The sequence below is a fragment of the Artibeus jamaicensis genome, unplaced genomic scaffold, assembly GCF_021234435.1.
Source record: "Artibeus jamaicensis isolate MK-2021 breed Jamaican fruit bat unplaced genomic scaffold, CSHL_Jam_final scaffold_847, whole genome shotgun sequence".
NCBI classification, from domain to species: domain Eukaryota; kingdom Metazoa; phylum Chordata; class Mammalia; order Chiroptera; family Phyllostomidae; genus Artibeus; species Artibeus jamaicensis.
In genome coordinates, this window is record NW_026522057.1 from 11929461 (window position 1) to 11957183 (window position 27723).

The 27723-nt window shown below is 50.6% G+C and overlaps 1 protein-coding gene across 1 annotated transcript; it reads right to left on the reverse strand.

Moving 5' to 3' along the window:
- Nucleotides 1-8225: 8225 nt before the first annotated feature.
- Nucleotides 8226-18692, reverse strand: LOC119052347 (antizyme inhibitor 2-like). The gene is made up of 9 exons (XM_037149549.2): nt 18515-18692; nt 17834-18007; nt 17173-17345; nt 16432-16566; nt 15666-15831; nt 15027-15174; nt 11000-11100; nt 9927-10144; nt 8226-9619 (listed from the first exon to the last, which is right to left on the reverse strand). Exons 1-9 carry the CDS (start codon nt 18650-18652, stop codon nt 9595-9597), a joined length of 1278 nt encoding a protein of 425 aa, XP_037005444.2. The 5' UTR covers nt 18653-18692; the 3' UTR covers nt 8226-9594.
- Between the last annotated feature and the right edge of the window lie 9031 nt (nt 18693-27723).

The window sequence follows — 27723 nt, forward strand, 5'->3', positions numbered from 1 at the left end:
TGTGCAGATTATAACCTCAAGAATAACCAATAATTAATCATTTTCAACTGAGTTAGGGAGGTGGCACTCGCCTCTGGTGAGACCTACTAACCAAATATGGACTCCAAGGCAAAAAGTACTATTAGAAATAGGGAGGACCACCGTATAATAACAGGATGTATTAACTTATATACACTTAAAAATCAATAAGAAAAAGACAACCTAATCAAATAAGAGGCAACAGGCACTTTACAAAACTGTAAACAAGCACCTCACAAAATTGACCAGTAAATATGCAAAAAAGTGTTGGACCTCACTAGTCATCAAGGAAAAGCAAATTAAGGCCACGGTAAGATGCCACTGCTCACTCATCACATTTGGGTGATTTACGACTGGAACAAAGCCATGTTACCAGACATACAAAGAGGCAGGAAACCAACCATGACTGATCATCAAGAGCCCAAAAGTAGACAATACTGTCAGAGTCTCAAAGGCCCGTACGTGAAAGTTAGCAAACGAGAACTTTAAAATAACTCTGATACTATGTGGCAGAACATAGAAGAAAATATTGATAAAATAAATTTAAAAAATAGAGATTGTCAGTAAAGAAGTGAAATTCACTTTAAAAAATAATTAAACATTCTCTATGGAACTGAAAAATACAACATCTGAAATGACGAACTTGCTGGATGTGTTTACCAGCAGACAGGCACAGCCAAGGACAAAAGACAGGACGAGAAAGCGGGAAGTCCGTTCATAGGAAATACGCGAGCTGAAACGCAGGGTGAAGAGTTGCAGGAACAGAGCGTGAAATGTGTGGGATGTAATCAGGTCTAACATATGCGTAGTTAAAATCCTAGACCGGAAGGAAAAAAAATTGGGGCAGAGGCAATACTCAAAGTGTTGTGGCTTCTAATTTTCCAAAACTGTTGAGAGATATCCACTCACAAATGCAAGAAGCTGAGTGAAACCCAAGCAGGATAAAGATAAAACGGAAGACATGTCATTGGCTGTGACAGGAAACTGAGGCAATGAGAAAACTTGAAAGCATCGAGGTGAAAGGAGGAGATACTTTATCTGTGAAGCAACAAGACTGATGCCCACACTTGAAACAGAAGCTATGAATCCAGAACATACATTCATGACTTTTTAAAAGATCTTATCTATTTATTTTTCGAGAAAGGGGAAGGGAAGGAGAGAGGGAGAGAAACATCAGCGTGCTGTTGCCTCTCATGCGCCCCCTACTGGAGACCTGGCCTGCGACCCCCCCAACATGTGCCCTGACTGGGAATCAAACAGGTGACCCTTTGCTTTGCGGTCTGGCACTCAGTCCACTGAGCCCCACCAGCCGGGGCGTGGGTCTTGTCTTTGAATGCTCCATCCTGGGACTCTGAGTCACCTTATAAAGTGATCCGGCTACTTCGATGAGGTGCCTGCGGAGCCAGATACCTGGCCAGCCCCCTGCTGCTCCGGCCCACCCAGCTGAAGCTGCACACGTGTGTGTTAAACCATCTTTGATTCTCAACCCCAGCTGAGGCTCCAGGTGACTGCAGCCAACATGGAGCAAAAGAACTGCCCAGAGAAGCCCAGTTCAGAGCTCAGAATAGTGCGCAAATAAACTTTGGGGGTGGTTTGTGACACTATTTCAAATAATAGATAGTTGAAATAAGACTCGGAGAGACATTTCACAAAAGAAGACATAAATGGCCAATAAGCACATGAACAGGTGTTTAACATCGTTTGTTATTAGGAAACTTCAAATGAAAACCACGATGAAAGAGCATCTCATACCACCAGAATAGCTAAAATTAAATTAAATTAAACTAACAATATTAACTAATTGAAGATTTACAGCCACTGGAACTTTCATGGCTGGTGGGAGCATACATAGGTACAACCCTTCAGAAAACTAAGAGATTCTTAGAAAGTTAAACACCTCTTGCCTTATGAACGAGCCACTCCCACCACAGTGTCAGCTGCTTCCAGATCTGGGGCAGGTGATGCGCAAGATCAGAGAGAGAAAACACAAGAATGCCAGCCACCTGATGACACGCGCCTGTCACGTGTAGAAGGAAAAAAACCGAAGACACACGTGAATCGGATGAAGCCTGTGGACTCACTGCTACTTCACAGGAAATTCGGAGGAGAGGGAAACAAGTTGCCTGGGCACGCAATCAGCAGGGACCACAGGCAGCTCTGAGAGACTAGTGATCTGGTTCCATTAACAAATGAATGACACGAACGGAAAAAGTGGGAAGAAGGGCGACGATTAAACCCAGCTTAATGACATTAAAATAAACAAGAAAACAGGCAGGACGAGGTTCAGGGTGACGACCGCCCTCGGTTGGGGCGGATGAAGACGGGCCACGATCTGGAGGAGGCGCGTGGGCAGTTTCTCAGGCGGGCGCCGAGGTTTTCCCTGCAGACGTGGGTGCTGGCTTTCAGACTGTCCATAACCCGTACGCTTGTTTTAGGTGGTTTCTGTATTTGTGTTGTTGGTTGGCCACCAAAGTGCTTTTAAACATCGTTCAGATGTGTTCAATATGCCTGTTCCTAGGCTTTGCTACCCAGAGATTCTGATTCCGTGCAGCTGAACGAGGCTCCCCAAACCAGCACGTTTAAAAACTCCCAGACACCTTCATGCAGTTGTCTGAGGACGCGCTGTGAGGGCCCTGGGGAAGGCGCTGGGCAGCCCGGGGAGGGTTTCGCGGAGGAATGACAGGCCCGGCCGAGTTTTCGCCTTAGAAAGATCTCTCTGTCATGGAGGCTGACTCATAGGTCAGGGAAGATGACGAAGACCTGGCAATTAGAGATGCCGAGTAGGGAAATGTTAAAACTTCAGAAAGCATTTCTACATTCCTGATGTTAATCTTTGAGATCTAAGATATTAGAATGCCAAAAACATTCTCAGGAATTCCTAACAACATAAATTATTCCGTATTTTTTCTAACACTTTAATGTGTTTTGAAAAAAAAAAAAAAGATTGACCATGATAATAATCGGTGAATATTCTTGTGCAAGAGGTTCTACTAAACATTCCAGACATTTTCTGTTTAAAAAAAGACATAATAACAGCCCTGGCTGGTGTGGCTCCGTGAATTGAGTGCCGGCCTGTGAATCAGTGGGTCACTGGTTTGATTCCCAGTCAGGGCACATGCCTGGGTTGCAGGCCAGGTCCCCAGTGGGGAGCCAGCAAGCGGCAACCACAAGTTGTTTCTCTCCCTCTCTTTCTCCCTCCCTTTCCCTCTCTCTACAAATAAATAAATAAAATCTTTAAAAAAATAAAATCATAAAAAACATAATAGTAAATGCATGTTTTGCTATTATTACAAGCCAATATAATATAAGATGATATCTTTCAATAACATGTTAAAATGACCTCTATTTTACAAAGACATCTGATAACACAGATCATTAAAAATGAGAGACATTAACGCAAAGTAAAGGCCAAATAAAAATTATTTAAAAAATGGATCGATAATACCACAAATGTTTATTATTTAAGTTATTCTTTTTTTCAAACAAATTGAATTTATTTTATTTTTATTTATTTTTAGAGAGGGGAAGGGAGGGAGGAAGAGGGAAAGAAACATCAATGTACAGTTGCCTCTCATGCGCCCCCTACTGGGGACCTGGCCCACAACCCAGGCATGTGCCCTGGCTGGGAATCAAACCCATGGCCCTTTGGTTCGCAGGCCTGCACTCAATCCACTGAGCCACACCAGCCAGGACTTAAAAGTTACTCTTAAAAATGAAAATTTAAAACACAAAACATATTAATTGTCCTTGGTCTTTGTTTTTAGGATAAATATGTGAAACTTAGAAAAACGTACTTCATTTCGCACTGATGCTGGTTGAACTAAGCGCATGTCCAAACACATCCTCAGGTGGGCACGTGTTGCTTCCCGTAATCTTCCTTTTTTTTTCATTATGAAATATTTTGCTTTACAAAGAACTGTAGCTTATAGCAAACATTCAAACACTGGAAAATACTGGTGTCGACTTCCCACAAATGCATCAGGAGGCTTTGCTAAAAGTAAAAATGGCAAAGTTTTATTTAAGGGTCTTAGGATTTGTGAATCCGAAACACTACCAAGTGACACCAGAGGGATCCAAAGAAAAAAAGCTGAGAGTTGTCTTAAGCCAACAGCACATTCCTGAGTCTGTCTCGCATTCTTCACCTCTGGGAGCCTCCATGACGATGACCTTCCAGAGGACCGGTTGTCTGGGTGGTGCGTGTCCTGCCGTCTGGACGCGCAAACATTCTTTCCTGAGCACTTCTCCAGGAATTTATGTATGTCTTGGCACTGACGCACAACTGAGAAATGCAATGGTTTGAGTCCTCAGGCTAAAGTAAAGTAAAATCTATTCCTCCTGCTCCTGACCTTTTGGTCTAAACCAGTTTTGTCGGTTTCACAACACAGACTCCATTTTCGGTCAGCGTGGCTACAGTGAATTCATCTTGTTTTGTTCACTTGTTCCTCGCCAGCTATCGTGATTGGATAGGATGGGAGTAGCATGCCAAAATCGCCTATTTAGGGACTTCTTTTGCTTCCCAAACATATTATTTCTTGAAACACCACTCATAGGATTTGAATTAAGCATATTCATACTGTTTGAAACTTACAAATAATCATTGTATGTGCAAGAATGGCTCACCATTAAGCAGCAGACAAGGCCACAAACCCACTTACAACATGGCAACAGCCCTGACCGGCATGGCTCACCTGGTTGAGCATCGTCTCACAGAGTGAAAGGTTGCCAGTTCAGTTCCCAGTCAAGGCACAGGCCTGGGCTGCAGGCTGGTCCCCAGCTGGGGCACAAGCAAGAGGCAACCTATCGATGTTTCTCTCCCTCTCTTTCTCCCTCCCTTCGCCTCTCTCTAAAAATAAATAAATAAAATGTTTAAAAAAAACACAAAAACATGGCAAGAACTACAAACAATTCTTTCCTACATGCTCCTGTCCCAAGTCTGGGAAATATCGACCTTGACCTTTGACTCCACATGCCAGCATTTCCTGCTCTAGCTTCTGATACTTCGGTGGGTTCCTTCAAACTAGGGACATCTCTATGTTGATGGTGAGGCTTTAATTTTCACAGGAGAATAATCGTAGCTTTTCCTACTTCCAGAGGCGGGGGCCACACAGGCCAAGGGAGAAGAGGACTCCAAGGATTGAAGCGGCCAGCTGCGTCAGTAAGGTGTGGGCCGAGGAGGCGCTGTGGACTGAGAGGAGGTCAATGGCACGCCCCTCCCAGGAGAACATTCTGCTGGGACCTCTCTGCGCATTCTGCATGGAGAGCCGAGGGCTGGGGCGCCAGTGGGCTCCAGCTGTTCTGGAACCTGCTCAGACTCTTGAGAGACTTGGGGCGTCGGGGTGCTGCCCTGGCAGAGTCTCTCCCTGCGCCTCCCGCCCTTGGCTCTCCCCACTCACTCTCTGTTTCAGTTCCTTCACAGCATCTCTCACCTTTACTGTTATCTGGTTTAGTTACTTGTTTCGTATCTGTCCCCTCCGCCTCTCCCCAGAGCAATGCCAGCTCTGGAAGAGCAAGGGTCCCCTCTGTCTTACTCCCAGTGCCTTCCACAGGGTCCACACAGCGTCAGTTTCCCATGAATGTTTATTGACTGAGTGCACAACTGAATGGGTAGAGCAGGCAAGTGCAGGAGGATTTCCGGAGTCTCCTCTCCGGAATTCCATCTCCTCATTTGTCAAAAGGGGCCAGAACTCCCCTCTAGCCCTTTTTTTAACTCAGCGTTGTCTGCCCCAGACGGTATCCATGTTCTTTTTGGATGCAACACTGATGGTGACAAGTAAGGTAGCAGCAAGACACTAGAATTGAACAATGACACAGCCTGGGTCACTGGGATCACAGAACACCTGAAGTTCATTGTCCCAAAAGCCGAGCTTGTTTATTTTCACCATTTGAAATGCAAGACTTTCTTAAACACAGTGCCCATGGCCCCGCTGCCCAGAAAGGAGAACAATGAACTGACGTTTGAGTTTGAATTCCTGCTCCGCCTCTTACTGGCTTCGTGACCCAGGGCAATTCACTTTTATGAGTGGAGGTCATCAGGATCTCCCCTGGGTGATTATGAGGATCCAGCAGATAAAGAATGTGGAAGGACAGCTTGTGGGGTCAAGAAAAGGCCTTGAGGACTGCAGGGAGCTCAGAGCCTTGGTGGGGGCAGCCGCAGGTGGAGCCTGCATGGGCAGAGACCCAGGCGCTCCTCACTGGAAGCAGCCTCCTCCTCCCTCGGCTCTCCCCGCCCACCCCCACCCACTCTGCACCTGCACCCAGCAGCTGAACGTTGGGCAGACTCAGGCTAAACTGACACTGCAAACCTCAAGAGGGCACCTGGGCTGCCAATGGGACCCCATTTCCATGGTCCGTTCAGTCTCCCACCCTTGTGATTTTCCCTCAGGGGAACTAGCCTCTCCTCAAAACTCCAAGAACACCTCCTGCCTCCTTCCGCTCGGCCCTCTTTCTTATTCCACCGAGAAGAGAAACGACTGGGAGAGGACCCCACATTCTCCCACCAGCCTGTGCCTCCGCCCCCCACCATGCCTGCAGCCATTATCCCAGCTCCCATCTGTGGCACGCCCTCCCCTCGATCACAGGACATGGACCTTCCCACCCACCCAAGGATTTTTCTCTTGGGACTCTCTCCTATCTGCATCATAATGATTTCCACTGTTACTCAGTCCCCTGATCTACAAACAAGACCTAATATTTCTCCTCTTAAACCCCAGTGACCCTACAGGAGCATCTTCCCCCCGTCTCGTTTCCTGTTCCCCCCACCGCGCAGCTCCCTGGAAGAGGAGCCCACACTCCCCCCCCACTCCCGCTCCTCCCCACCGTCCTCTCCGGACCCCACTCCCAGCAGCCCTCCTCCGCAATGAAGCCCCGGGGGGAAGGTCACCAGTGGCCGCCATTTTCCCAGCTCTGCTCTCGGCCTTGAATACACACACACACACACACACATGGCTGAAGGTTCCCTCCTCCCTGAAACATTTCTTCTCTCTGTTTCTGTGAGTTGTATCATCTCTATAGACTCTCACTTCCTGGCTGGGTTGGGCTGGGCAGCCCTGGAAACGTGATGTCCAACCAGTGTGATGACCCTCACCTTCACACCTCCCTCCCACGTTCACACCTCCCTCCCATGTTCATACATCTCTCCCGTGTTCATAACTGTCTCCCATGATCATATTTCTCCCCCATGTTCATGCCTCTCTCCCATGTTCGTATCTAACATTTGCCCTGGAACCAGCAGTTCACATCTGACTCCAGCTGGCAGTCAAACAGGCTTGTCAAACCTGCCTCGTCCAAATTGAGCTCTTGATTTGAACCCACTAACCTGCTCTCCCCCACAGCGTCCCCATTTGTGGGCTGCTCTGACCGAAAGCCCCGGAGTCTTTCCCAACTCCTCTCTGCCCATACCCCACAACCACCCCCTCAGCAAATTCATTTGACTCGATCTTTATAGCCTTTCTTGAGCCTCAACCTTCTTACCACCCGCATGGTGACCACCCAGCATTTCCGGGGGCTGGCAGGAGCCCCTCAAGTTCTCTGTGCATCCTCTCACTCATTCACCTGTTCAAACCCTTTCAGACCTTCCCTCTCCCTCAGAAGAGTCAAAGCCCTGACTCGCCGGGAGACCTGAGAACATCAGCCCCTGGACCCCTTCTTCCTCATCTGCAATACCTCCTCTCACTCACCCTGCTCACCCACGTGGTGGTCCCCCTGCATTTTTGGAAACACTCTCCATCCCTGACCATTGGACCTGCCCTGTCCGATGCTGGAGCTCTGACTCGGCTAACCACACAGCTCCCCTCTGGTCTCTGTTCACCCCCCAAGTTCTCAGGGAGGACTCCCTGCCTCTACCAAAAATAGCACCATCCTTTTTTCTTTCCTATCCCCTTGCCGAGTTTTCGTTTTTCTTCACAACACATGTTGCTTTCACTTTTCTCTTATCACTTATGTTTGTGTCTGCTCTGATTTTCACTACTGGAAGTTAAGCTCCATGAGTGTGGCTTCTGCACACCTTACTCATCACGTGTCACCTTGCCTAGAATAATGCCATCCCGGACTAGACTCTCACATCTGACTGGATGAATGGAAGGAAGGTTGAATGAATGGATCAAGCAATAGATCGGTGGATGGGTGGATGGATGGATGGATATTGAAAAATTCTACAGGATAGCACCCACAGAGCAGAACAAAACACTCCAACAACTCATGCGTGTGAATATAACTTTATGTTTACCTAAAGCCCACTCATATTTGTGCTTCCAGAGACCTCCGAGGGGGCAAGAGTGGTTGTTGTTTCCACCCCGAAGTTTCTGCATCCGGGAGCAAAGGAACGAGTAACACAGGGTCAGAAGGCTGGCTGAGCCCTCTGGCTTCCTTATGGGGCATCTGCAGCCCATCCCTTCTCGGGTGTCCATGGAGAGAAATCTCTTTGGCATGAGGATGCTGGAAAACATCTCCGATCGTGGCTGAGTTGTGGAGGCAGCATTCAGATTGGGGGAGCTGGCTGGTGGATGACGGGGACCATTTACAGAAGGGGAGAATCGGACAAGTCAAATCAGGTGAAGCTTGAGAAGGACTCGGGATGCAGGAGGTGAGTGGCCTTGGCCTCTGAGGCCCACTCCACCTCTGCTCGCTACAGAAACGTGACTGGTTGTACTGCTGTGTCCCTACACTCTGCCAGTGTCCTTGCCTGTAAAACACATCCTCTTATTTCAGCTCAGAATTTCCCAAATATTGTTTCTGCAGTTTTCATGTCCTTGGGGGACACACAGTAGCATCTGACTTATTTGGGAGTTGGGTGTTTCTGCTCCTTGTCCTCCCATCTCCCACACTGGGGGTTTGTTAAGGCCAAGGCCAGCTCAGACACCCGCATGCCTGGCCCATTGGCTTTGTGGCCCAGATGTGACGTGTGCTCCCAGAGGATGCCCAGACCGTGGGGTCAGGGGGTGGTCTCCAAGCAGGAGGGGCCCAGGACCAGGTCAGCCTGGGGCAGGCAGGGCTCTGGACATGAGCATTTTTGTGATCTGACCGAATCCCCCCCACAATCTGCCAAGGTCATTCTCACACCACTGATGGAGACACTGAGGCTTTTGCCACACTGTCCGTTTGTGGCGGAGCCTGGATTTGCTCCAGGCCGGACCCCAAAGGCAGTGTTCTTACCACCAGAATGGGGACCTCTAGTTCACACAAACCTTTCTGGAATGACACAGGGGTCATTAACTGGATAAAAGGAAGGATGAAAAAAATTCAAGGTACTGGCCAAGGCAGGTTGCTTGGCACTCTGGGATATGGTCTTCGCAGCGCATGTGTCCTAATGAGACTGGTTTCTCAGCTCTCCCCCACCCCAGGGCCCGGGGGTAGGAGCAGGGAGGAAGGGAGGGGATGGCTGCCCTGAAGAGCTACCCTATGCTTCAGACCAACTTTGGGAGAAAAAAACATTTGAATCTGAAAAGTTGTCTCATCATTTCAGAAGCACCCAAACCTTTGCTCCCCATGTTACTCTTCCCAGCCCCCCACCCCCAGGCTTTCCCACACGGTCACACCGGAGCATCTGGAGCCAATCCGTTCCACCACGTCCCAGCTTCATTAAGGTGCTGTCTCCAGCAGGTTCCTGTGGAAAGGTTGTACCAGTAAAGGGGTGTTCTAGAGCCCTCCCCACAACCTCAGGGGATGAGCCCTATGGTGGCCGACAGGGGACCCTTGGGCAGAGGCTGTGAGGGAGTATGAGGCTGGTAGGGAAGGGACATCTGATGAGAGAAATGGGGAACAGCCACAAATGTCAGAGTAGAGCAGGGGTGTGGCCAAGAGCTGGGCATAGCTCTGCCTGCTCTGTGCACAGAAGAGCCTCTACTTCAGAGCTGTCAGGGCCACCCAGGTGGGCTGCCGTGGAGTTATCTGGGTGGTGGGTGTTCAGACACCTGAACTCGGGTGCCATGGCGTAGCAGATGGAGGCGGGCAGGAAGCCATTGAAGGTGGAGCTCATGACCCAAGTGTAGGCGCCCATGAAGGGGAAGATGAGCCAGTCACCCACGTCCAGCTCGGGCAGCTGCACCTCCTGCTTGAAGAGCTTGTCAAAGGCGTCGCACGTGGGGCCATAGAGGATGCAGGGGAAGAGGGGTGGATTCGAGCTGAGCTCCTGCAGGGACACGTGGATGGGTAACCAGAGAAGGGAGAGCTCCTCCCCCAAGCCCATCCTCCAAGCTCATGCCCTCGGCCAGCAGAGCCTCCCAAGGCATAAGGGGAAGGCACCAGCGAGGACACTGTCAGTCAGCCATCCCAGCAATTACTGAGCACTTCCCACGTGCCAGCCTCTATTCTTGACCCCTCCCTTATGGAGTTTATTCATGACCTTCCTTCGAGTAACGCATGCTAGCCTTGCCAATTTACATGGGCAGACAAGGATGTGGCCTCAGTTTCCCACCTACAAAATTGGAAGATTTTAGTCAATAATCACTCAAAACACTGGGCCTCAAACTCAGCTGCACACTGGAGCCACATTGGAAGAGTGCTAACAAAGAGAATGTGAGAATTGGCTGTCTGGGGCGTGGCCTAGGTTCAGGGTCTTTGAAAACTTCTCTATGAAGTGACGTTGGAGAATCTCTGTTTCCTGGGTCTTCTGCATCTCCAGCATCTGAGGATTCTGCTAAACCCCCCATGCAGAGTGGATCCAGAGAAATCACATGGGAGCCCAGAGGCAAACAGCTGACACGCACACCCACACATGACCATGTGCCTGTCCGCACACCCACCTGCACAGGTGTGAATCAGCATGCTCACACACAAAAGAGGTACACATGTGAATGCAAACAGGCACACTTACGCACACCCTTGTACAAGCACGCGATGTGACTGACCACCTGCAGAGCAATTTGTAAACGAAGACCCGGAGCCTTTGCACCTCACACAGGGATCCCTGCCTCGTGGGGAAGAGGGCTGAACTCAGTGCTCTCAGGGTCTGAGAGGTGCCAGAGCCATACAAGGACCCCCTTACCTTCACCACTATTGGTGTCCTGGGGACAGGCTCCCTGAGGCAGAGTCGGAAGATGCCATAGTGGCCGTCGTTGAGATAGTACAACAGTTTCCGGTGGCCTCCTGGGAGAGGGGAGAGGGCAGGGCCGAGGTGCGCTCAGTGAGGCCTCAACACTGACCATCAGCACTGAGCCCAGACCCCTTGGAAGCAGCATAGACACCCTCCCCAGCACTAGGTAACCTTTGAGCCCTGGTCCGGGAGCCTTTTCTGATCCTGTGCAAGGTTGGGGCCTGGTCCCTGGGCTCTCAGTGCCTCGCTGCCCCCCGCCCCGCCACCCCCCCCCCGGCTCCCGAAGGGGTTCTGCTGCTGCTGCTGCAGCTACTAATACAGCTAATACACCACGAACTACGGCCTGGGCGTTGTTCTGGCCTGGCTGCCTGTGTTAAATTATTTAATCCTCCGAACCACACTCTGAGCAAGGACAATGAACACCACTGTATCCCTGGGGAAAGTGAGTCTTGCCAGAGGTCACACAGGAGAATTAGGCAGGGTGGGAATTTGTCCCTGGTCAAGTCCCAGGTCCTCTGTCCTCACTTTAGACTGGGACCCTGAGCACCTTCTGTGTAAGGCAAAACCAGGGGGGAAATGCCTTTTTATGATGTATTTCCATTATGGGTGCTCCTTAGAGATGTGCTAATTCATCTTTTTTCCCCTCAAAGGGCTACCTGGTTACCCATATTGTTTGTTCTCTTTGTCTGGATGCTCTGGCAGCCGGGGCCTCGCTGACCCTGGACGTTCTGCTCCTCCCAGTAAAAGGCACGCCCACCTCCATAGGCACGCCAGCCGGTCTAGAGTCTGTTCCCGCCAACCACTTCCTTTACAGCGCTGTATAGAGTGAACCACTCTCACCGTCCGTGAATTACCCCAGGGCCAGGGACCAGGCAACCACGCGGTCCTCACAGCCCAGAACCCACCGCGATTGCTCAAACCAGCTGACCCCAAACCTGCCTATCTTGTTTTCCCTGCCTCACTCATTCCTTTCCCTGAACACACAGTGCAGCCTCTCACCTACCCAGCAACTCGTCCTGCCTCCGGGCCCACCCTGGCGCTTCCCCATGAGGCCTGAGTGCCATAACTCCCGTTCCCAAGGAAATCTTTTAAGGCAGTTGTTTCTGTGCCTGCCTGTCTCACGTCACCTGGGTCAAGCGAACCCACTGAACGCAATGCCCAACTCTAACCAGCAGCGCAGAGCACGGTTGTCAGCTCCTTCCTTCTAAATCCCTTGCCTCTGTGGACGCCGCCCCGGTGAGCGGGTGGAGGCTGCTCCTGCGCTCCATCACGCTTCTGAGGCACACGGAGCTGATGCTCGCCCACCACCCCAGGCCTTCAGACACGGATTGCTACCAAGGCAATTTCCAGACAACCACTCTTAGTCTGTCCTTAGAACATTGATTTCTTCCAGCCAAGACGGAGGCATAAGTAGATACACTTTGCTTCCTTCCACAACCAAAAGAAGGACAATAACAAATTAAAAAACAAGAAATAACCAGAACTGCCAGAAAATCAGAATGTATGGAAGTCTGATGTTTCTCTCCCTTTCTCCTTCCCCCCTTCCCCTCTAAAGATAAATAAATAAAATCTTTTTTTTAAAAAAAAAGGAAGGAGAGAATCTTAAAAGCAGCTAGAGAAAAGGAGAGAGTTATCTACAAAGGAGTTCCCATAAGAATATCAGTGGATTTCTCAAAAGAAACCTTATAGGCAAGAAGGAGCTGGAAAAAAGTATTCAAAGTCATGAAAGGCAAGGACCTACATCCAAGATGCCTCTATCCAGCAAAGCTTTCATTTAGAATGGAAGAGCAGAGAAAGTGCTTCCCAGATAAGGTCAAGTTGAAGGAGTTCATCATCACCAAGCCCTTAGTATATGAAATGTTAAAGGAACTTATCTAAGAAAAAGAAAATGATCAAAACTATGAACAGTAAAATGACAACAGACTCACAACTATCAACAACTGAACCTAAAAACAAAAACAAAGGAAATAACTAGAACGGGAACAGAATCACAGAAATGGAGATCACATGGAGGGTTATCAGTGGGGGAGGAGAGAGAATTGGGGAAAAGGTACAGGGAATAAGAAGCATAAATGGTAGATACAGAATAGACAGAGGGAGGTTAAGAATAGTACAGGAAACAGAGAAGCCAAAGAACTTCTATGTACGGCCCGTAAACATGAACCAAGGGGGTGGAATGCTGCTGGGAGGGGGGTGCAGGGCGGAGGGGGAGAAAAACCCGGCACAACCGTAACAGCATGATCGATAAAATACATTTAAAAGAAAGAAACTCCGAGTGGACGGAAGCTGCACCTCTGAGCAGCCCCCTGCTGCCGCGGGACGTGTTGGACGGAGGCCACCTGCGTCAGGTGACCCGCGTCCGGCCGTAGGAGCGTGCTCCTATTCCAGGAATGCAGACTGTTCAAGTGGTGGTTTTTTTTAGGAAACCAGGCAGAGACTTTGAAGGAAGTTAGAAAGGCTGAAGGGATTTGTAAGCCTGAAGCACCTCATCCCATTTTGATTTGGTGGGAACCAGTCTGAGCTGGTCTAAGCAATAAAATATATATTTTTAAAAAGCGTTGATTTCTTGGGCAGAGGTAGAAGAGGGTATAGGAGGGTAAACGGCAGTGAGGGGAAAATGAAATGAAATAAAGTAAAATAAAGACTATTGATTTCTTTTCAACCGATTTCGATGCCCACTGGGGGCACTTCATCACATTTGAACATTAGATGCCCAGACCGTTCTGAATCTTTATTTTCTCTCCTTAGGTCTCCCCCCAAAATCTTCTCCCTGGTGTTGGTCACCCCCGTCCTCAGCTCTCTCAGCTGCTGTCACTGGTCCTGCCTCTCGCACCTGCGGCCCCCGTTGTCCCTCAGCCACTTGGTCATGGGAGTTAGTCATGCCTGCCCTGAGGCCGGGAGCTCAGCTCCACTTGGCACGTCCGCAGGTACAAGGGCACCAGCCTTGCCGTTGGACAGGCCTCCACTCAGCTGTCCCACTCAGCTGTGCCACGAACTGGCGCCGCCGTGGTGGACAAGTCACTTCCTCCCGAGTGTCAAAATCCCCACCTGTGAAGCCAGAACGACCCAGACCACCTCCAGGATTGCTGAGCGCAGAGGCAGTAAAATAGTAATTTCTCACCTAATAGATCCTTCATCATAGGCAGCTCTTGCTAGTATGAAAATAAAAACGACAAGGCCCAAAAACCTATAAATTAGACTTTTGTTGACTGATGGCTGAAATCATATGCCTCACATCAGAGTTTTCTCCAGTGACACACTTTGTGAGGGAGCGAAGTTAGTGAACCCATGTGCCTGCAGGATTAGAAGGTATGGGGCAGACGCTTGTTACAAGGATAAGGAAGCAGATCGAAAGGATTCAGAAATCCTTACATGTCAGTTATCGGAAAGCTTCAAAGAGTAAAGAGCACTGGCCCAGAGGGCGGGGCTCTCCACGTTTTCCGACTCACCGTGAGCCCGAGCCCAAGTTTCTGGTTGGCTACCACAGCCCCTTCCCCACACAGCAGGCAATCAAAACACTCTCCCGCCATGGTTGGCCTCCATGGGTCAGGGCACATGCCAGGGATGTGGGCCAGGTCCCCCTTGGGGGGGCACATGAGGGGCAACCACACATTTATGTTTCTCTCTCTCTCTCTTTCACCCTTCCATCTCTCTAAACAAATAAATATATCTCTTTTAAAAGTTCGCTCCTGTTAGCAATGCTTGCCAGGAAGACCTGGGCGCATGCCTGCACAGCGTGTCTGTGCCCCGTGGCTCCCCCTGCACACTCCACTTGTGAATTTATCGTCCCTCATTGTCCCCCTTCCACTCTGAGAACAATGAAATACTAATGGTAACCGGCTCTTGTCTGTAACTAACTCGAAGCTTGTTTCCCTACCAGGGACGAGCCCAGGGGTGGGATCCAGACCCTCTGCCCACCCTCCACCCGCGGGCCTGGGAACACTGGACAGGGCCCTCCCTGGCCTGGCCCGCTGCCCACCGGCCTCCAGCACAGCCTTCTTGGCGATGATGTTGACGGCAGCCGTGCAGACAGGCTCCGCGTAGAAGCGGCCAGGCTCCGCGATGACTTCGACGCCAGTCCCCTCGGGGAAGTCCCGGGCCAGGGCAGCGCGGATCACTGTCACTATCTGTGGGGACAGAGCCAAACCCTGTGAGGCCGGCTCCTCTCGGGGTCCTTACCTGCGTCATCCTCGGCATTCCTGTGGGAAGGTACCATCATCCCCGTTTCATTGGAGGGAAACAGGTGGAAAGTTCGGCCCAGAGGGACGCTGTCCCGGGGCACACAGCCAGTGTGTGAGCTGCAGCGCCCTGAGCGTCTGAACTTGGAGCCGTCCATGTCAACACAGGGTCAGCAAGAGCGACTGTGCCCTGGTCATGGGTAAACTTCTATCTGACGGCAGCTCTAGCAAAGACAACAACCAGCACATCTAAGGAAGGCGCGGAGCCACACGCACCCGTGCCGGTCCGTGCTCACAGGCCTCGTGTGTGGGCCCCGTTTGCTGAGGGACCGCTCAGCAAACCAACCCCAGCTCCTCGCAGGCACACGACTCAGTTACCAGAGTGCCCTGTACACAAACCCCATGCTGTCCGCTAGACTCCTCTCCTCCTCCCCTCTTACCTCCTCAAACATAGGCTGGGAGCCCTCCGCTCCCGGGAACCCGCCTCCAATATCCAGGAGGTTCATTTCGTGCCCGACCTCGCGGCCCATCTCAAAGATGCGCCGGCAGTCGGCGATGGCCTGTGTGAAGATGTGGGCATTCCAGCAGTTCGAGCCCACGTGGAAGCTGGACACATGTCGAGTGACCGGTGGGGAACACACAAGGAGACCAAGGTCAGAAGGAAGGGACACACATTCGGAAACACCCACACAAGCCCACTGAGGAACCCACACAGGTACGGACGCTGCAACGGGAGGGACTGCCCCGGAGCCCACGGGCACCTGCCGAAACCGCAACCTTGGCTGTGCATGACACCCCCACATGACAGTCCTTGAGTTGGGGCTCTTGTGCTTGCGCACTGGTCACCATTCTTAGCTGCCCCCTCCCAAAGCCTTATGACTGGGGATCCCTGCCTTGATTAAAAATTATGACATTCTCTCACCATGGACTTTTTCTGCATTAAACTTTTCAAAATACTGTATTAAAATGTTATTTCCCTTGAGTATGAAGTTCTTTGCATCCCGTTAAATTTTGCATTCAAGGCCAGCATTGCTCACCTGCCTGCCCCACCCCCACAGCGGGTAATGGCCCCCTGCTTTGCTGAGGACCGATGAACAACCGGAGGCCCGGACAGAGGGGGCGCAGTGACCACGGCCCAGAGTAAGTCAAAGGCATGGGTGGTCGGGCGGCACAGAGGAAGCAGGAAGAGGAAGCCAGTGCTCTTACCTGGCTCCAACCACAGCCAATCCCAGGTCTCGGGCCAACCTGAGCAAACGTTCACACATTTCCAGTCTGGCCCCAAACTTGGCGCTCAGAGGGAAGATGCTCGTTTTGTCCTCCGTCCAGAGCCGAAGGACCAGCCTGGGAGAGGGGTGTGAGGGTGACAGGAGTTCTTAGACACGGTCCCCGAAGCCTGAGTGCTTTGCCGCCCCCCAACCAAACTCTCTCCGCCCTCCCACCCACCCTTGTCTGGCTCCGCACACTCCAGCCACCAATCCCAAGGAGGAAACACACCACCACTTAGAGACTTCAGCCCAGGCAAGAAGGAGCAGGATAATGACATAATTATGAGCATCCCTCGGGCAGATCTGCTGCTAGGGGATCAGAAATGTTAGACAGCTTTCCCAAAAACACACCAAAGTGACAGACAGGTCAGGAACATAAGCCCTGGTCTCCCCGACCCCAGCTTTTCCCATGAGGTTGCCTGACCCCAGACCTCCTGACGCCAGGCTCCACCAAGTGACTGTGCAGACATAGGCCATGTTTATTTGACACCAGTGAGCCCCAGGGAAGGCACTAGGCCACCTAACCCAAATTCTGGTACTTTGCTACTTGGGCCTCTCCTGGTCACCGCATGTAACAGCCTTCATCTAGTTTGTGAGGCCAGGGTAGTTGCCAGAGCCCCAGGCTTTCTGTCCCTTGCTCCGCCTGTCCCCCTCCTGCCTGCAGTGACCCTGCTGGTCTCACCTGGCCCCAGGGTGGTGCTGGGCCACCTTGGCCAGCTCCTCCTCACTGTCGAAGGTCAGGAGCTGCACCCCGTGGCAGGCAGCATACTGGAGACAGGAGACGGACTTGTAGGGGTTGGCGTAGATGATGCGTGAGGGGGCCACGCCCAGGCTCAGAACCTGCTCCAACTCCACCTGGCACGGTGACAGCCACAGTGAGCCTCTGCTTTCCCGCTGCCCGGCTGTTTGCGTACAGGCGCCAAGGCCTGAGGGGCGGCCCTTGACTGAGCCCCTGCGCTGCGCCCGGCACAGCTCTGGGCTCACATTGTGCTATTAAATAGCTTCCGGACAATTCTAAGGAACATAGAGTTGACTACTTCTAGAGACAAAGAAACTGAGACGTAGGTGAAATGGCTGGGCCCGTGGGGTCTGTCGCTGAAAACAGGTGTTCCTGCCACTCACTGGCTCACACTGACTGCCCTCGCCACCCAGACCCGTGGAAGGTTGGCCACTGGTAGCTCATTCATTTATTCTTGCACCGACAACTGAGCACCACGCACATTCACCGTGGTTTAGAAGGGCTGCGGTCCCCACTCCAGGACCCCTGGCAATCAGCCTTTTTTTTTCCCCTCAAGAAGTGTCAGGCCTTTGAATGAGGCAAGTGGCAGTGGGCCCAGGCTCACCTGGCTGGCACAGTCGAAACCGGTGCCCAGAGCAGCCAGGACACGCAGCACCCAGGGGCTGCTGTTACACTTCACGGCGTAGAAGGGCGAGACCCTCGGCAGGGCCTGGCAGAAGGCCCGATGGCGGCTGGCCAGCACACCCAGGTCGGCCACCATGAACGGATCTCTGTGGTCCTGCCAGGACAGAGGGAGAGGGAGGGAGGACTGGGCGTTGTGTCATCTCACCGAATCTGCATGCAGTCCCCATGCAGTTAAGTGCTATTATTATTATTGCCAGTGCAGAACAAAGGAAACAACGGCTCTGAAATATGATTCCTTCCTTTAGGCACGTGGCAAAGATAGGATTTGAGCCCCGATCTTCTGACACCAGGGAGATAAGCGGGCAGCCATCTTTGTGGACAAAAATGGGGACCAGGACAGCTCCAAACCTCCGCTAGGTGGCCCGGCACAGGGTGAAATCCTAAGTGGTGACTGGGGACTAGAACAGGACATAAGGACTGTCCCATGATCCCCAGAGAACAGAGCCTTGGAGTACGACCTAGCAAGTCACCTTATAAAACCACAAACAGGTCTCCCTTTGTGTTCACACAAGTGGTGACCGAGACACCCGCTCCACTCTCCACTACTCCGTTCCATCCCTCCCCAGCCCTCCGCTCCCCTCCCCTGCCCTCTGCTCCATACCGAACTGGAGAGCGCCCGGATCTTCTTCAAGACCACCTCCCTGGCGGACTCCCCAGGCCCCAGGGGGATGATCTCTTCAGGCCAGGCGCTTCCAGCAGGCGCTGCGCTCTCCTTCTCATCCACGAGCAGGGCACTCATCTCTGACTCTCCACCAGAGCCCTCTGCCAGGCACAGCACCAGCTTTCTGGAAAGGACTTGCCTTGAGGACCCAGCACACCCACTCCTCCCATTTCCTCCTCGTCCCCTGAGCCAGTGTTCCCAGGCCAGTAAGTCCATTCAGCCACCTAGAGCTCTGTGGAGCAGCTTGTAAACCTTCCCATCTATAGGATGGACCGCCTGGGCCAACCAGCATCAGTGACCTAGTGCAGGACCAAGCAAGATGCTCAAAACGTGCGTGCATAACAGATGGTCAGCATCCCTCTCCAGGCTGCTTCACCCAAGTGTGCCCATTGACAGACAAGAAAAGTGGCCCTTGAGGACAGGGTGCAAGATCTTAGATTGGAGGGCTGGCTGGAACCTGGGGGATAATCTAGTCCAACATCCCACATTTCTCACGGGGACAAATGACCCAGAGAGAAGAAAGGACTTGCCCAAGGTCACCAAGTGATCAGTGGCAGAGCTAGAACTGGTGCCTGGACTCTGCGGAGCAGTCACTGGACCTAAGTAAGGCTGGACACCATCCCTGAGACTGAAGTAAGGGCAGCCTGAGGCCAAAGTCCTTCTGCTCCAGCCACTGGGTAGCATCCATGGCCTCCACTTCACACCCAGGCTGCCTGGTGCCGATGGCGACCTGCTTCCTTAGGCACAGCCCAGGGGACATCCTGGGTGTCCTGGGCTTCCAGTAAATCCCTGTGTCAAAACGGAACTCAGATGGGGGGAGGAGGTACAGAAAATAAGTAGCATAGACAGTAGATAGAAAATAGATGGGGGGGCAAGAATAGCATGGGAAATATAGAACCTAAAGGACTTGGGACACATGGACATAAACTAAAGGGGGGGTAATGGTGGGGATGGGGGGCAGGGTGGAGGGGAATGAAGGGGGGAATAGAACAACTGTAACAGCATAATCAATTTTTAAAAATAAATTAAAAAAAAAAAAAAAAACGGAACTCAGCCCAGATCTCAGGGACAGAGGAAGTACCTCTGCAGGTTGCTCCCCCAAACCTTGGTTAACCCTGACCACTCGGCCCAAACCTCCCAGGCCCTTGGTGGTCCACACAATAGGCCCAAGGGTGAAGTCAGACTCCTGTTATAAGAGAACAACACCAGCCACAACCAGAGTAGAGGGGCACTGGAAGCCCCGTCAGCCACCCGTCCCACCTCAGAGATGTAAAGGCTGTGGGGCTCAGAGACCTTCAGATGGTTCCGCAAAGCAGGAGTGGAGCTAGGAGCAAAACCCAACCTCAGGCTGCAGTCATGGGCCAGCTCCACCACCCCGAGCAGGAGACGGTCTCTCCCACAGCACATCTCTGCCTCCGCTGCACATTTAAATGCCTGGCTGGGAGTTCCTCTGATTGGGAAAGTGAGCCTTCTGTGTCATCACTTGGTGCTCAGTAACACCCCCCCCCCCACCGCCTCCCTTCCCCACAGGGGTTGCTGAGGTCTTACCCTATGACCTGCTGGGCCACCCAGGATCAAGCCACCACCTTGGGGCAACCCCACCTCTGGGGTGTCAGTCACCGTTGGCTCCTGTAGGCTTACACCCCACCCAGAGCCTCCAGTTCCTGTTTCTGGAAGGAAGACCAGCAGGCATCTGCTGCTGTCCTGACCCTGCTCCTCGGTCAGCCCTGCCCCCGCGTCTTCCCGCCTGCAGCCTCCAGCCCTGTCCCCTCCCAGCGGGGTCCCACCTCCCACCTGACCACCCTCCTCCGGGTGTGGGGGCTTGAAAGGAAGTGCAACAGAAACGGCCTGGATAGGAGGGAGGGACTCGGGAAACCTGGTGCAAAGCCTTTAACCTTCAGGGGCCTCATAAATTCGTCTGAGAATGATAGGAGGCGAGAAAGAATGAGCAAAGGAAGGCCTTCTGGTCTATGATCCCAAACAAAATGGTAAAGTCCGTGACTTTCATAGAGAGCCACAGCAACACCTGTCCCACATCGGTTCACGTCACCTGACTTCTCTAGCTCTGTCTCATAGGTGTGTAAGGTTTTGGGGTAGATGGCCTCCTGGGCCTCCATGTCATCATCTGCCACATGGGGTGAGGGATAGTGTCCACAATACCTCACAGGCGGCTGCGAGGACAAAATGAGATGAAACAAGATAACGCCTGCAAGGAACTTAGCCATGTGTCAGCATGTGATAGCAATCACACTAAGTCAACAGCAACTGACATGACCAAGCCCTAAGTTGCAGGCACAATGCTAAGTGCTTTCTTCGCATGGGTAACTCAGTCTGTCTTCATGGCAGTGATCAGGAAGGTTCTACAAGGGCCAGGTGCACAGTCTGTGGGAGGCAGGACCAAACAATTCCATGTTAGATAGGCAAATGTAAGGAATTGCAACACTAGCCCCAGGGTGAGCTCGGTGTCTGGATTAAGGGTGGCCCAGAAGCTCCTGCTGAGTCACCAGCCAGACCTGCTGCGGTGCTGCTGGCCCCGGAGAGGAGCTGCTGCCGACCAGCCCTGCCCCGAGAAGCTGCGGGGCCCCAAGTCTGACCCCAGCTTCTTGAGTCCAGGTGAATCCATGTAGCTAGAGCTGACCCAGCCCAGATCCGCACAAAGGGGGGGCCCAACCTAGACCCCACCCCCTCAGGCCCCAAGCCAGGGTAAGTCACCTACCTGGGGCTGCCCAAAATGAGGGGTGCACAGGGGGATCTCGGACTCCTGCTGATATGAGGCCATCAGAGCCGTGTCTGAGCCAGAAGGCACCTGACTCCTTCGAACCCTCCCCTCCCACCCTGCGGCGGGAAAGCTGACAGGTTCGGGCAGGAAAACAGGGCTGCAGGTCTTCCAGCAGGTTGGTGGCAGCAGGCCGGCCTTGGCCCACCCCTGCGCCCCGTAGAGCCTGAGTCGGTTCTGGTTCTGCTGCCCTAGAGCAGGGGTTGTCCTTTCCCCATATGGAAGTTTAAATATTTCTATGGGTGTAAATATTTCACTGGAAGCCTCCCCAACTGGGAAAGTCACCTGCACCCCATAGTCTGTGGGGCTGGACCGCACCCTCCCCTCTTCCTACGCCCCTGCTCCCACCTGTGCCCCCCTCTTACTGTCACTCCCTCTATGTGCAGGCTGTCAGGGGTCACCCTGTTACCTTGCTGACCCCTCCTAACTGCCTCTACCAAACTGGGCAGCCCCTCCGCCTGCAGGCTGGCCCCCTCCCTGTGGGCCTCCAGCTGTCCTGACGTTGCCTGGGGAGAGGGCGTCCAGGAAAACTGCAGGCTGAGTCTCTGGGCCTGCCCAGCCCAGGCCAGGGTGGGACGGTCCTAAAGGTTTCAGGGGCAGAACCCAGGTGCTCAGCCCTTCTACCCGGGGGCAGCTTGAGGAGGAAGACACTGTGTCCCCTGAATTAAAAAAGGCATTCGGGGGTACAAGTTAGCTTAGGAGGGATATCGGTTAGGGTGGTGGTGAATATAATGTCATTACTGAATGCTTACTCACTACCAAGTACTGTGCTAGGCATCCAGACACTCACAAAACCTATGGGTGTAGTTGAAGTATCTCACAGGTAATGAATCCAAGGCACTGAGAGGCAGGATAATAATAGACTCTACTTAACAGGATCACAGAGAATGAATGACATAATGCACGTAAAGCCCATATCTAATACCTTCATGTCACTGGTTAAGAACTCATTAAACTAGTTCATAATAATAATGGCACGATAAGGAACTTAGATTTTTAAACTTTTGTCTTAAACCAGGGATTTTTAAATGTTTCTCTTAAAACTAAAATATAGGCTTATAGTAAATATTCGTCATATGTTATGGATACCTAGCATTTCTGAGCACTCCTTCGCTGAGTCCCTCCCCACCCCCACACTGCGTGGGGGCAACAAACCAGCCTTCCCAGACTGCCTTGCAGCCGGCATGTGTGAGAAGGTGGCCTGGGCTCCGGCCTGGGCTCCAGCAGAGTCATTCGAAGGCATGAGCACCAGCTGCTACTATAAAAGTGACTGTAGCAGGAGTGTGAGTAGTGGTGAAATAGTAGTTAATAAAATTCTTGCATGTTCTCACCTCAAATGAACTTCTCATTGGAAGGAGGGCTTTTGAGACCAAATGTTTGCTGCCATAGAATGGCATGAAAAGCATGGATTGGGGGCAGAGTGACTTCTGACTGTCCTGTAGAATTTAGAGACATAAAAGGGTAAGCTCAGAGTCATATTTTATTGGCACAAGATATGGCCAAAGAATCAGGAACTTTCTATGAGTGAACTATGAAGAATCCACCACCTCTTGCCACTGAAGAGATAAAGCCAATAACTAAAACTAAAATCAAACTTTGAGAGTAGAAGTTGCCACAACTTACTTTGCACACACACAAACACGCACAAAATCAAATGGTCAACAAGCACATGAAGATATACTCAACGCCATTAGTCACCAGAGAAATGCAAAATAAAACCCCAGTGAGACACTGCTCACCCTCACTAGCATGGGGAACAGTAAAGAGGTGGGCAGCACCGAGCGTGCTGGCAAAAGTAGAGCAGCTGGAATTGGTAAGGCCACTTGGAGAACCTCTTTGGCAATATTTTCTAAAGCTGAATGTATACTTAACTTATGCTCAGCAATTTCACTTATACATGTCTAAGGTCTGTCTGGAAGAAGTCCAGCCATTATTATCAATAATGAGAACAGTTTGCACAACATTAATGTAAACTGGCAGCCAAGGAGAGTGGACTGGAATGTGTGTGTGTGAACAAGGATGATTTTACTGTACCAATCAGTGGGGCCAGTAGATGCCACAGAGTGAGCCCGTGTGCTGTGCGATGTAACATCCAAAATGACTGAGCGAGTAGAGCAATGAATCTGCATCAAATTTTGGGTTAAGCTTAAACATTCCTCCGCGGAAACTATTTGGATGACTTAAAAGGTTTTTGAAGATGATACAATGAGTGCAGCGCAAATAAAAGTGTGGCACAAACGCTTCAAAGATGGCCGAGAATCTGTTGAAGGTGACCCACGTTCTGGAAGGCCTGCGACAAGCAGAACACCTGAGAAAGGTGAACGTGTGCGCGCTGCTATCAGCAAAGACCCGCACCTGACAGTGCGGGAACTACGAGCTGATCTGGGGATTCCCAAAACTACCGTGTCTGAGATTTTGGTACAGGATCTTGGCGTGGCAAAATTCATCCCACGGCTTCTGCTACCAGAGCAGAAGGAACATCGTGCCGCAGTTGGGAGAACCGTGTGAGGTCCCAAGATGCCGACTCTGAAGGAGACCGAGGCGTCATTGTTCTATGTATCTTCTTCAGTGTCTCCATTTTTCACATTACGTGGCTGAATACTTTCTGGACGGACCCCATACACCCAAGAGAAGTAAGAAAGACCCGACAGAAATACTTCCACCAAAGGCGGGTACAAATGTTCACAGCCACGTTATTTACCATATCCCCAAAGTGGGCACAATCCAAAAGTCCATCAACCATGGAACTAATAAATAAATTCAGCCCTGGCCAGTGTGACCCAGTGGAATGAGGGTGAGCCTGCAAACCAAAAGACTGATGGTTCGATTCCCAGTCAGGGCACATGCCTGGGTTGTGGGCCAGGTCTCCAGCAGGGTGTGCATAAGAGGCAACCACACATTGATATTTCCTCTTCCTCTCTTCCTCCCTCCCTTCCCCTCTCTCTAAAAATAAATTTAAAAAACTATAATAATAATAATAATAATAATAATAATAATAATAATAATACCAGAGCTAGGAAGAGCTCAAAGATAATGAAAATCAGGTGTCCTTAAAACTGTTTGAGTTCAAAGCTTGGATGACCCACAATACCAGAGCTAGGAAGAGCTCAAAGATAATGAAAATCAGGTGTCCTTAAAACTGTTTGAGTTCAAAGCTTGGATGACCCAGCAAAATGCGTGAACCCTTACTCCAGAAGAACACAGCTCTAAATGACAGATCAAGGTTAAGAACCACTCACTGAGTCAAGGACCTCCCATTAATCCATGAAACTTGAATGAGATGTACACAAAAGGGCACAGGGAAGACCTGCCACTTGGTTAATCTGCTCATCAGACACGAGGGAGGCACCTACCACTTCACGTATAGGACATTGAACAGCTCCTCCCTATTGCAGGAGCCCAGGGCCTGGAGAATGGATGGATGAAGAGCCAAAGGCCTCAGAACACAAAGGGTAAGTGGAACACTGACCCTCTCAACAAAGCGCTGAGAAGAGAGGGGTTGACTGCTGGGGCAGTGAGAGAAGTCTGGGAAGGGGGGTATCTGAGCCGGACCTTCAGGGACAGGGCAGCACAGTGCTTCAGAGGTGGGAAGACGAACACAGAGGCTGAGGCCATGTGCTAAGGAAGGGCTCTGGCAGAGTGGAGAGACCGTGAATCTTCAACGACATTCTTGAGCCAGCCCTGGGCGGTCTGCAATCACTAAATGTCTTCATTGTTCACGTCACTGAGGGTTTGGGTTGTGTGTCCTGCAGCTGAAGTCTTCGTATCTAATGTATTCAACTAACATAACAAGAAGTCATCTAACAATAATATGTAAGGTTATCAGTCAAAACAATGGCACAGAGTGTACTTCATAAATATGGAGGGGGAGCTAAAGCAGCAGCTTGCCTCTGGGCGGAGAGAGTGGGCCATTGTTCTCAGTCTTGACCGCACTTTAGAGCCTCCCAGGCATTATTAACCATCCTCATGCCAGCCCCTCTCCAACCCAGTTATATCAGCACCTATTGGTGCGGGGTGGGGGGGTGTTTTTTAAAATCTCCCACAGTGTGCAGGCAAGTTTAACAACCATCACCCAGTGGACTTCTGTCAAGATGGAGGTGTAGGTGGACACACTGTACCTTCTCGAACAACCAAGCTTAAAAGCAACAAAGTTTTAGCAACAAAAACGCAGCCACACCGCAGAAAATTGAACTATATGGAAGTCTGACAACAACGAACCCTTCAGCCAAACCGGTAAGAGGGGCAGAGCCAGCAGCAGAGTGGGGTCAGGCAGGAAAGATCCACTGGACGGACCCGGGCACACGACCCAGATGCACCAGCAGCCGTGGGCAGATCCCAGGTGTGGAGAAGCGGGCAGACCCACAGAGGACACAAGGCGGTGCACCCACTGAGGGCTAACCATGATCACACATTTGTATGCAGATAAACTGGTGAAGGAGTGAGCAGTGAGATGGACTGGACCAGGCAGGCCCAGTGGTGGGAAGCGACAGAGGGGACTGCCATTGTCCCTCTCTGACCCCGCCCCCACATACAGTGTCACAAACCAACGACCTGGGTGGCCCCACCCTGGTGAACAACTAAGGCTCCTTTCCTCATACATAACAGGCGTGAACAGATCAAAACATGGCTCAAGAAGAACTAAGAGTCCCAGAGCCAATAGATCTAAGCAAACAAGAAATGTCAACCTATCAGAGGCACAGTTCAAAACACTGGTGATCAGGATGCTCACAGAACTGGTTGATTTTAGCCACAAATTAGAGGAACATATGAAGGCTAAACTAATTGAAATGAAGGGAAATACACAGGAAACCAATAGTGATGTAAAGGAAACTGGGACTCAAATCAAAGGAGTGGAGCAGAAGGAAGAAAAAATGACCAAACAGGAAAATACGAAAAAACAAGAATTCAAAAAAAATGAGGAGAGGCTTAGGAACCTCCAGGACATCTTTAAACGTTCTAACATCCAAATTATAGGGGTACCAGAAGGGAAAGAGGAACAGCCACGAGTGGAAAACTTATTTGAACAAATAATAAAAGAGAACTTCCCATTCTGGCAAAGGAAATAGACTTCCAGGAAGCTCAGAGAGTCCCAAAGAAGTTGGACCCAAAAAAGGAACACACCAAGGCACATCATAATTACACTAGCCAAGATGAAAATGAAGGAGAGAATCCTAGAAGCAGCAAGAGATAAGGGGATAGTCACCTACAAAGGACTTCCCATCAGACTGTCAGCTGATTTCTCAAAAGAGACCTTACAGGCAAGAAGGAGCTGGAAATAGGTATTCCAAGTCATGAAATCCAAAGACCTACAACCAAGATTGTTCTATCCAGCAAAACTTTCATTTAGAATGGAAGGACAGATAAAGTGCTTCTCAGATAAGATCAAATTCAAGGAGTTCACCATCACCAAGCCCTTATTATATGAAATGTTAAAAGGACTTATCTAAGAAAAAGAAGATTAAAAAAATGAACAGTGAAAGGACAACAAACTCACAGTTATTAACAACCACACCTAAAACAAAAGCAAACTAAGAGGACAGCTAGATCAGGAGCGGAACCATAGAAATGAAGACCACATGAAGGGTTAGCAACAGGGGAGTGGGAGAAGGAGAAGGGGGGAGAAGGTACAGAAAATAAGTAGCATAGACGGTAGGTAGAAAATAGATAGGGGGGAGGGCAAGAATAGTAGGGGAAATATAGAATCTAAAGAACTTGAGACACATGGTCATAAACTAAAGGGGGGGATGGTGGGGAGGGGTGTGCAGGGTGGAGGGGAATGAAGGGGGGAAATAGAACAACTGTAATGGCATAATCAATAAAATATATTTTTTAAAAAAGGTCCCCGGGGAAAAATTACTCTTAGAGCTATTAAGTTACACTACAATGTGAATCTAAATGTTATAGTAGAAAGATATATTAAGCGAATAAAATCTGAACTGTTGCTCTAAAAAAAAAAAGAAAAGATTCTCTCTTCATCTTTAATCTTGGATAATGTAATTATGATGTGTTTTGGTGTGTGCTTCCTTGGGTCCAACTTCTTTGGGACTCTCTGAGCTCCCTGAACTTCCTGGAAATCAATTTCCTTCACCGTGGGGAAGGAATGGGGAAGTTCATAATGGTAAAGTTCTCCATTATTTTTTCAAATAAGTTTTGAATTTCTCACTCTTCCTCTTCTCTTTCTGGCACCCCTATGATTCAGACGTTGGAATGTTTAAAGTTGTCCTGCAGGTTCCTAATCCTCTCCTCATTTCTTTGAATTCTTGTTTCTTCATTCTGTTCTGATTGAATGTTTATTTCTTCCTTCTGCTCCAAATCGTTGATTTGAGTCGTGGTTTCCTTCTCTTCACTGTTGGTTCCCTATATACTTTTCTTT

Excerpts from the sequence above, each read along its gene's own strand:
- LOC119052347 (XM_037149549.2), bottom strand. The coding sequence starts at position 18,652 with ATGAGTGCCCTGCTCGTGGATGAGAAGGAGAGCGCAGCGCCTGCTGGA. Across the intron at positions 15,832-16,431 it reads TTGGCTGTGGTTGGAGCCAG|CTTCCACGTGGGCTCGAACT; the intron begins GTAAGAGCACTG and ends ACATGTGTCCAG. Across the intron at positions 11,101-15,026 it reads GAAGGCTGTGCTGGAGGCCG|GAGGCCACCGGAAACTGTTG; the intron begins GTGGGCAGCGGG and ends CCCCTCTCCCAG.